Source organism: Macrobrachium nipponense, chromosome 36, assembly GCF_015104395.2.
Source record: "Macrobrachium nipponense isolate FS-2020 chromosome 36, ASM1510439v2, whole genome shotgun sequence".
In the NCBI taxonomy this organism is placed as follows: domain Eukaryota; kingdom Metazoa; phylum Arthropoda; class Malacostraca; order Decapoda; family Palaemonidae; genus Macrobrachium; species Macrobrachium nipponense.
Window position 1 is genome coordinate 4,276,485 of NC_087220.1, and position 11,564 is coordinate 4,288,048.

The 11,564-nt window shown below is 36.5% G+C and overlaps 1 protein-coding gene across 1 annotated transcript; it reads right to left on the reverse strand.

Moving 5' to 3' along the window:
* Positions 1–466: 466 nt before the first annotated feature.
* Positions 467–1,348, reverse strand: LOC135203251 (uncharacterized). The gene has a single exon (XM_064233022.1). It carries the CDS (start codon positions 1,346–1,348, stop codon positions 467–469), a length of 882 nt encoding a protein of 293 aa, XP_064089092.1.
* Positions 1,349–11,564: the final 10,216 nt, after the last annotated feature.

Consider the following 11,564-nt stretch of genomic DNA (forward strand, 5'->3'; position numbering starts at 1 on the left):
TATTACATGAAGGAGAAGGATGTAGCAAGAATGAAAAAATTGCAGGAAAAAGGAAAAGTTCTGACTAATTTAGTTGGATCAGCAGCTGGGCCCCAAGGACCAGTGAGAGAGCAATCCCACCAGGCATCAGAGTCCAGCAGCTGGTCCCTAAGCCCCCTACCCAGCAAGGGGTCAGCATCTTTGGGGCGCCCTGGGTTATGCTCACTCAGTACCTTTAATATTCCTGAACGAGTCCTTAGTCCTTTACAGTTCCATTGTAAAATGTCCAGATTGAATTTTAGTGCTAGGATCTACCAAGGGAAATTCTATATTGATCTATACTAGTTTTTTTTTTCCTTATAGGACTTTATATAAGAGTTTCTTTAGATTGTCTTGAGATATGTGGTTTATGATTATGTTTTTTGTTAGCTTTTTGATATGGAGGAGAGTGGACTTCCACTACTATTTTCTTTTTATCCAAGGAGCTTTATTCCTTGGTTGTTTCAGGGGCAGGATCATCTTCACTGTTGTTACATTTTTTATGGGGTTTGGACATCTCCACCCTTTGAGCAGGTGGAGGAGAGGATGAAGAAGTTCTCTCTCTCTTTGCCCCTCTAGTTTGTTCTTGTTCCAAGGGTTTCTTGCCGAAGAGATGGAACAGACACAGGGAGGATTCATCAACTGGAGAGGAGTCTATAACAGCAGGCACATCTTTCTTTGATAGGGGTGCTTCAACCCTAGCCGGCCTGTCACCTAGATCAGATGACTGGGTTTCAGTAGTTCTAGGTTTTACTGCAGGTAGAGGTGCTTTAGTTTTCATAGGGGCTACAGAATTTAGAGCCATAGCATAGGTCTTTGTCTGACCAATTAACTTCCTGGCGTAACTAATACTTATATGTTCAGCATTAGCTTTACATACAGCTGCCTCTTCATATTTACATTGGCTGCACTTTTTATTGAATGGGGTATGATTCTCTTCACAATTAATACATTTTGGATGTTTCGAACAAGGACCATGTTCAGGAGCCGAGCAATTATTACAGACTTTATTGTTTTTACAGAATCTGGATGGATGGCCATATTGAAAACAGTTGTAGCACTGCAGAGGTTTGGATAAATATGGTATGACTTTGACCCTTTCATTTCCAAAATTGATGTAAGATGGTACATCAGAGTCCTCAAACGTTAAAAAGACCATATTTGCCTTTGGAACCTTTTTCACCTTCCATACAGAAGTTGGACTGATTTGTAATATTTCTCTTTCTGTCAGTTCAGAAAGGTCTCTATCAAGTACCACTCCTTTTTCATAACTAAAATTCATGTATGGTCTAATTTCTTTTATCATATCATCTTTCTCGAATTTCTTCATTGTCAGCATGTATGACTATGTCTTTGATTTAGCATGAATTAGGACACTGCCTTTGCCAAACCTTGAGATGTTCCCCATGTCAATACAGCCAACCTTTTTTTGGATGTATCTGCTAAATTTGTAGTAATTATAATTTTCCTCCCTAGCAGTTACTACCAACCACATTGGAGGTTTTGGTGTTCTTTCAAAAGTGTCACATCATTCAAATTTGGCTAAGCCACTTGTACCCATTGTGATGGTCTGTAAGTATCCATATTTTTAGGGGCCCTGTCGGTCAGTGCTCCCTTGACAATCTTTTTACAAATCGTTATGTTACTGCTGGCTTTGAGTGCAGCTTCATGTTTTTCAAAAGTCAGCCATGCCTCCCATTTTTTCTCACTTTCATTGTAGTTCATCCTCAATTCTTCTATTTTGCCATAACTACCAAACGAAACAGAGAGAGTCTCATAGTCACATTCCGTGCTTTACATGCAACACCCTCAAACTATCCACTGTGTTCCCACAATGGTTTCTTTTCAATTTGTGATGACTACCCTGAGAGGTAGTACCACCACTGGAGCATTCCATATCCACGGTCATGTTCATGTCACGGGTCGTCATCTGTGCCAAATCATCATCAAAGGGACCAGGGGTACTAGAATCCTTGTGGTTACTAGTCATAAAAGCTTTATATTAAAAAAAAATTAGAAAAATTAAACCTGAAAATATTAAAAAAATATCATGAGCCTTTCATAAAGTTTATTCTTCCACCAATGGGGAAAGAATGCCGAGAGTCCTATCCCCAGGACTAGACCCCCTTGGAATCCGTGGTCCAGCCCTGAAGAATAGTTCCGCCCTTGAGTTATCAATCTGATATCTCTCAGGTCCAAAACATATTGGGTAGTTGATGATCCTACCACAGCTCCCACTATTTAGCTTCGGATATAAACCCAATCCCAGCTATGATATCTTTTCCCATTTGTCAGGTCCAATAAATTTTACAGAAGGTGGAAAATTCCACAGTATTACTCCAAATGAAATTATACAAAAAAATATGAGACTCTTGGACTCAAACCCAGGAACTAATTCCTGGGGTTCAAGAGCCCCCTTACCACGTCAAGGTGGTCCCATATCGAGGGGGACTCAAACTCGGGAAGATTCTTGTGGTTGATGAGCCGCCAAGGTGGTCTCACATTGAGTGGGATCCCTTGTAGTGAAAACCAGCATCTGTGGACACTTTCCCAAGGAGATGACTACCAACATGGTTTATGAATTTATTTGGTCCAAAGGAGGAATGCAGACCTTCCAGTGAAAGCTACACCAGTAGGACATCAACTACACAGAAACACAAGTGCCATCTTTCAACTACTACAGACAAGAACTGATAAACAGCACCAGAAAAAATACAAATGCAACACATATTGGGACACGACAATCCAGAAGCTGTGTGTATAACTATGAACAAGCCCATACTAAATATAAATATATGGGTGTATAGCAAGCCTATATATGATATGTAATATATATATATATATATATATATATATATATATATATATATATATATATATATATATATATATATATATTTGTTATAACAGTCGCTATAGTTCAGTGGCTAAGTGATCCCATAGTAGAGCTCCTCTGTTACCGTAAAGACTCCATCGTACCCCTGTTGACCTAAGCAGCGACTCTGATTATCTGTACATGGTCGTTATTTGATTATGCAGACTACAGCTATGTCAGAGGCATACTTTTAGCAATTCTTAAGAAAAAAAAATTGCTGAGAGCCAGAAGGGAAACTGTCTCTGGAGCCAGCTTTCATAAGGAAAACAGCACACAGAAACTTGCACCCACACATATCTATTTATCTATAAAAATACATACATACACACACACACAAACACACACTCACACATATATATAAAATAGATATATACATATATATATATATATATATATATATATATATATATATATATATATCATATATCTATATATATATATATATATATATGCATCCACTTATTCACACGGCACACAGATCACGTATAAGTTTGTATGTGTATGTATGTATTAATATATATATAATATACAATATAATATGATTATATATAATATATTATAATTATAGATATAACTAATAATATATATAATATATTATATAAGTAAATGTATTTGTATTATATATAAACAAACACCTAACATATAAATAAAATGTACATATGTATTATATGTGTATGTGTGTGTTTTGTGCGTGCATGTGCATGATAGGAGATCCAAAGGAAACATATTGAAATTGAAGGGAATGGTATATTTCGAGTGATGTATTGAGGCCCCTGTCCTGGAACGGTTATTTATGGTATGCTATTCCATAAGTGAGGGAAGTATGCTATTAATCTAGGGATGCATTTGAGATGTCAGGTTGGGCAATCTCGTGGTATAACTTCTTTCGTTCTTTCTCTTTTTCCTTTTTATGAATTCTGTGATAAATCTTGTATTCCTTTGTAGGAACCTATCCTTTAAAGTTATTGGCTTAGCTGTATTGCATGTGAACCTATTTGACGCTTGACAAATGGTTATTCGTGTCTTGAAAGTGAAAACCAATTTCTCACTTTCTTTATGTTGAAGAGATTGTGATGGACATATCAGGCGAAAAAACATGTCATTAAAGGGAGAGCTTGTAAACAGACGTAACTTAATAAATCATACAAAACCTCCTTAATTACGGATATATGACAGAAGGAAGAGAAATCTATGTTTTGGAAGTACACGGGATGAAACGCCGATGAAACCAGTCGACTCTGGGGTCGCTTCTTGAGCTGAATCTGTGGATATGTCATACAACCACGAATCTTTCGAGGGCCCTGACCCATTTCATAAGATTTTAATAAGATGCGATGAGTTCCACATTGTAATTTTTGTAGATTTGTTGTCGCCCATCTCGGAAGCAGCTTCTCTCACCCTTGCTCACATATAGATTCTTGATGACAGCATGGAATTTGCTGTCTCCATCCTCTCATAAGTTAAATGCTGGGTCACGTGTTAAACGGTGTGCATCTGATTCGCAGCGATCAAGACAGCACGAATAGACCACAGATTTGATAATCATACATCATACAACGACGAATTAGGTTTATCATACATTATAGAAAGCTGAATTAGTGGCAGAATACACGCAAAACGTAAAGAACACTTTATTTCTACAAGTAGTTGCTCTAGCCTTTTAAGACGACCCTTGTCTAAATTGCTTATTTTGGGGTTCGAAATACTGAAAAATCTCCCTTTCAGTTCCCATAACCATACACACTATTTTGAAGGGATATAGTACGACAGAAAGGTAAGGAGAGTATTAGTTTTTGGAAGCATCAACAAGTTTTTTTTTCTTTTCCCACATACAGAAGATGAAGCGAGATTGACAATGCTTCTTCATTAAATCAAAGTGTATTTTTTCTTCTTATTTTTTTCGCTCGAGCTTTCAACTCGATCACATGCTCAACCCTCACGTGAATTTGTCCTCTGTAAAAAACAAATTTATATCGAGTTATGGTTCTGCTTGACTCATCTATTTCTAATGAAAATTTTTTACTAAAATAGAATTAGGATATGTATGAGATAAAAAAAAGGGGTATCAATAAGATTAATACAACTGATGAAAAATAACGAAGTTCAAACCAATAAAAGTACATGAATGGAACACTACCAGATGTAGACAACTAAGCATAAACGGTTAATTGTTTAAGATGTGATAATAAGAAGTAACGTAATAATTAAATTATCAAGTCTCATGGCGCTTAATATTGCCATAGAAGAAGTTGATAAAAGTATCACAAACTATATACGTAAGAAAATGGCTAAGTATAAAAAGACGAATAAATCAAGAATTAACAAAAAAATAATATTTTTCTTGAGAAAATTAAGGCTAAGTGAATCAAGATCCACCCGGGTCTGCATTAGATGGCAGTATAGGCGCAAAAGAAATAGGACCAAAGCGGTATTTCCTTATTTATAACGTAGAGAAGCTAAAAGCTGCCAAATTCTCCCTTTGAGTTCATCTTTTTTATGAATAAATCAGGCGGTCGGCAGCGTTTTAATGGGAACCTTAACTAGGAACCTTAACTATTAACTTAAAGGCTGTTGCAAAGAAGCTTACAGCTTCCTTAAAGGGTCCCAAACACATTTTCTTCTTTTATTATTATAAAATTAGGATTTACCAGCCCAATGAGTCTAATTAGACTCTTACAGTGCTGGCCCGGAAACGTTTGGGAAGAAATGATTAAAATAAATACATGCATAAATTGCATGTCTATAAGAGTGGAGTGGGATGCAATGGTAGTTAATGAATTATAGTAAATTAATGATATATGAAGATAATCATGTGTTAAATGAGGTTGGAATTAAAAAGGTGAAGTTATCCCAGACTTGGCCTTTTCAATATCTTGGATCCTACGTGGGCAGGAATCCAGAATATTTTTAAATGTTAACCCCACGTGAATATAATTTATTGATGCACTGTTTAATTTGCTTCACTAAAGGATCAGAATAAATTAGAAATTTAGTATCTAGTTTATTATTTGCCGATTTGATCTGATTAACTGCCAATATCATTGCTGTTAATTCAGCTGTAAAGACAGTTGCTTCAACTGGCAACGAATTCTGACTCCCACAGAAGATTTGGATCTATCAGTGTATATTGTATATTGCTTTATGAGGGCTTTACTTCGAATGTGATCTTCTAGGGCATACTATTTATATCGATCTGGAGTATAATCTTATTCTTTTGATAAATGATAAAGCTTAGAACATAGTTTGATTTTCCTCATCATCCTTGGTGGTGGAGAATTTGAGGGTGGGTGGATGTTTACTCCAAAACTATTAGATTTTAATAATCTATTATTAGAAAAGGTGGTTCGTGATTACTAATAAAAAATATATTTTGCAAGTCAAACAGTTTTTTTTTTTCGTGGGGGAATCAGTGGACATTATCTTTCAAGCACTTCTCATTGTTACAGGTCTTCGATGTAAGGATAATGGGGGGTTCACCACTTTCACAACATACTGAAGTGTTCGGGAAATTTAAAGGCTCCATCGGGAAGTCTCAAGCCTCGAGTGTGGATCAAGTTTAAAGAGCAAGCCTAAAAATCATAATAGTATCACTAAACTGAATGTGGCTGTCCCCTAATTTAAGGTTTATGTATTGATTTTGCTTCCATTTACTATTTTTGAAAAACATAATTGCTCGGGTTTTCTCTACAGAGAGCCTAAAGCCTACTGACATAGTCCAGTTGTGGATGCTTTTGATGGCTTTATTAAGAATTTTTTGTAGATGACGAAGACTGCTTGCAGAATAGTATATAACAAAGTCGTCTACATACAAGCTATTTACTACTCTCTGTGGTAACTGCTTTACGGTTATTAATAGCTAGAGCACTGTGGTAACTGTTTTACGGTCATTAATAGCTAGAGCAAAGTGTTGCACTCCATTGTGGGACGCCACAATGTAAAGTGAAGTTGACAGAATATACATTTTTTATTCGAGTTTGAAAAGTTCTTTGATGGATAAAATTCTCGATAAAATTTGGTAAGTGCCCTCTAAAACCATTTTCATGTCAGGACATTACAACTGAGTATTTCCAGGTCATATATGCTTTTTGGATATCAAAGAATATGGCAACTGTAATTTGCTTACGTTCAAAGCCCCTTCGAATACAATTTCCTTGGTGGGAAAGTGGATCTCAAGTAGATCTTTCAGAAAGTGAATCAAACCGAGTTGAAGACGAACTTGTCAAGGATATTGGTCAATAGTTATTTCGATTGCTTGAATCTTTCCCTGGTTTGACAACTGGTATGATTATGGCATGTTTCCATGCTTCTGGGAACAGGTGATTTACCCATGAATGATTATAAAGCTGCAATACATATGTTTTTGCTAAAGGAGCCAGATTTTTTTATCATCTCAAAATGTAAAGTCTCTTGACCTGGAGCAGACGAGTTACAGCTAAAATATTCGAAATTGCGATACTCTCATGTACCGGTTGGCCATTATGTAATAGCTGATTATTGATTGATTATGAAATTTATGTAATAGTGCATGTCTCTGAAATCTGATATACGATCCATTAATTTTCCAAAAATTTTCCCAAACTTTACTTATTGAGGTTGTACCTGATACGCTAGATACATACTGAATCCATGGCATAATTTTTCCTCTAATGGCTTCCCTTCTGAATCTTGCCGAGATCTGACTGTAATGTATTTTAGTACAGTAATTTCTCCTATTTGTAATCGTGTTTTTAAACCATTTATGTTCCACTGACTAATATACGAGTTAAATGTTATTGTGGAGGAAGGCCTCTGTCAAGCAGATCATTATTTCTGCTTACTTTTGTGGTTGCAGACTTATGTAAAGTTGCAGGGTTTTTTGAGTATTTGACTTTGTTAAGTCTCTTGATAATTGCTCCTTGGGCCTTTGGATAAGATATCTTTATTTTGGAGTGAGACCTATTTGTCCTAAAATGGTGATGGAAGGAATTCATGATCAATGTTATTATTTTCAGAGACAACTCATTTGATTGTTGGATAATGTAGATATTTTCCAGCGTCCATATCAATACTATCAATATCCATTTTTGGAGGGTGGGTATCATCTTTGGTATTGAGCTTTTTGATTTCGGAGGGGTCCAACTTCCAAGACATCGCCTTTTTTCACTTTCTCTCTGATCTGGTAGTTAATCATCAGCAATGACTGCATTTGAAGGTAATGTCTCCATACATGAAGTATTGGCATCATGATCATCTAAGGGTGATAGAGCAGCATATTTCTTTTATATTGCAATTTCAGAAGTTAGATTTTTGTTTTCTGAGCGAGCGTCAAATATTTGGAGAACCTTATTTTTAATACACTTTTTATGATGGACTTATGCTTGGGTCAAGTATCCCTCTACCTTTTACCCCAAGCTTAGCCTCTTTTGCTGTCATTCCAGTTCTACTCGTCAGCAGTTTCAAGTCTGTTTAGTACGATGAGGCTAATCAGCACATTTAATATTTGGACAATTCCACTCTGTTCTATGTACTTCTGAACCACACACTGAACATATTTCATTATTTTGGCATTTCTTGAATGTGTGAACAAATTTACACAATTTTTTACGTTGCAGTGGTTTTGGTACATGAGGGCATATGTTCCTATTTTGACCAAGTACTATAATCTTTGCTCATAAATTTTGACCAGTAAATTTAATTATAGGTATTTAATGGAAACTTCCTGGCTTTTCTTGCTTGGATTTTGGTATAACTCCAGCGCATAAATGTTGTCATATCTTAATTTTAGTGATTCTAATAATATATTCTTTTCTGGTAATTCCTCTTCATTTTCAATCTGGGGTAAAACTGTACTCTGGACATATTTAAGCATTTCATGGCTTTTTACCGTTGTTACATTTACGCCTTGATTTTCATTTATGTTCTGAAATGTTTCAGACTAGACTTTTGTTGTGGCTTCAATCAGCCATTCATTAAATTTCTGTGTTCTGAGGCTCGTTTCTGTAGTTAGATGTATGTTTTTTAATCATTTGTTTCCTAAAATAGAAGAAGAAATTTTCCTCTCTGTTTCGAGAACAAGAAATCTTGATCCATAATTTGTCCAAAAATTTATCGGTTCGAAACTGAAACTAATGGTTCGGTCGAGTTTGGACATTTTTCGTTTTTTATTTCTTGTTAATGGCTCATATGATGCCATCCCATTTTTCTTGTACATTGGTAATTTGAGTAACTGATGGATGTGTTCCGTACGATCGGATATCCCAGATAATTTATCAAGATTTGAAGATAAAATAACAGGCGTATACACAAAACAAAGTAACACAGCAAAAGGTAAAACAAATAAGACTAAACTATGTATTGGAATTAAACAGCTCATCTAAGCTAAAGGCACGATTTGATTGAAGACCGGTGCCAAAGAACTAATCCTATATCATTATGATTATTACCGAACTGTTATTTGACTTTTCGAAGCATGTCGACAATCATGGGGGAGCATAAGAGTGGAGGATTGGCTGACCGTATCTTGGGGAGAAAAGGTTATTTCTAGATCCCGTAAGAGGATAATGTAGAAGGACAGTACATCAGGAGGAATCTGACACTCGGGGGCGTCCGCCAGAAGACCAACAACATGGAATCACGTCCGAAGCTATTACAGCACCAGCGACCATTCAGGTGTCGGGTTACCAGACCAACGATGAAATCATGAACAGCAGTGAATCCAAAATAGAGATTAAATACGAAATTATCGTCGATTTGATTACAAACGGCTTTCCAGTTTCATTACAAGGAACACACAGATTACGTCGAATTGAGAACAAAATTTAGTTTTTCAGAAAGTCAACCTCATACTCCACCATCAACTTCGCAGTTAGCAGACCAATATATAAGTATTTTGTTCTCCACATACATTTCTCTTCAACAGAGAGCGTCTTATTCTGCTCTCTATCCATTCTGACACGTACCTTTCTATAAATGGAATGGAATGGAATATAAAATTTAGGATTGAAGCCAAGCACTGGAATCCGAGGGATTATTCAGCGCTGTAATGAATTTGGTTTGAGATGAAAGGTTATGGCGATGAATTTATAAACTAAACTAATAAAATTATTTTAAAACTATGGTAAAAACTGATATTTGGAAAAACTGATATTCCCTATAAAAATTATAACTTTGCACTTAGATGTACAGAAAACCTTTACAGTGTAAAAACAAGACAAATGTATAAACAAGCTTCTATATACAACTGTAAATGTATATACGACACTTGGCAATGTACCAAGAGGTCATTATTAAATTTCATTGTAAAGGTTAATGTCTCTAAAGAATTCAACAATGTTATTTACAGCTACATCCGAACCAAGTATTGCTGCTTTGTCCGTGCCCACTAATCCATGCCTTTGCCAGGCTGCAGCATACCTACGGCAATGTAATAACGTGTTCCACAGAAAGAGGAGAGTCACACTGTATACAAACTGGTGAAGTTCCCCCAACTAAAAGGAATCTGTGGGTCAATCTAGTATAGCCAATTCTCAGACGACATAATAAATTTTGTTTCTACCCTACTGTTTTGTTGGAATCCAAGATAGCCAAGGCTTAATCCCCGTTTCCAACTTGACGAGGTGGGGGCTTAGGAACCGACTGCAGAGAGAGTATGCTCCTTTACGCTTACTCTCTCTGTTGTGGATTCAACTAAGCATTGGGAACCATATCTAATTTACTCTTCCTCCTCCGATAAATTTTCCCCTTCTCTTCTTCTTTTTCCGCTGACGAACTTGGCATGGTATTGAATTACGGAATTCACCACTTTCAACTTGATGGAGGGAGGAGTTGGACGGCATGCTACTCCAGTCGTAAAACTAGTACCCGACGAGGTCGAGAGATGGGAAATTTTCATGTCAAACTATGTCCTTAGTGCTGGGTCCGATCTCGGCAGACTAACGACCCTCAAGGCACTGCTAGTATCGTGCATATCCTTGTGAGGATCCCAGTTGGACCTCCCTAGTGAGAGGGACCTCATCCTGAACGAAATTAATTTTTTTTGTTTATGTTATATGGCGAATCAACCAAAACTCCTTATGGACTGCCCGCAGAATATTCCAAATGAACAGCAGGGTGGAATTAAAACTTCAATAACATATAAACCACTCAGAAAAATTTAATATCGTCTTTACCCAACCTTTACTCCCTCTTTGAGATATTATTATTTTTTTTTTTTTTGCTCTATCACAGTCCTCTAATTCGACTGGGTGGTATTTATAGTGTGGGGTTCCGGGTTGCATCCTGCTACTTAGGAGTCCACCACTTTTCTTACTATGTGCGCCGTTTCTAGGATCACACTCTTTCTGCATGAGTCCTAAAGCTACTTCAGCCTCTAATTTTTCCAGATTCCTTTTCAGGGATCTTGGGATCGTTCCTACTGTTCCTATGGTTATGGGTACAATTTCCACTGGCATATCCATATCCTTCTTATTTCTATTTTTCAGATCTTGATACTTTATCTTATTCATTTTTTCCCTCTCTTTCTCTTCAACTCTGGTGTCCCATGGTATTGCGACATCAATGAGTGATACTTTCTTCTTGACTTTGTCAATCAACGTCACGTCTGGTATATTTGCACGTATCACCCTATCTGTTCTGATACCATAGTCCCAGAGGATCTTTGCCTGATCGTTTTCTATCACTCCTTCAGGTTGGT

Excerpts from the sequence above, each read along its gene's own strand:
- LOC135203251 (XM_064233022.1), bottom strand. The coding sequence starts at position 1,348 with ATGAAGAAATTCGAGAAAGATGATATGATAAAAGAAATTAGACCATAC.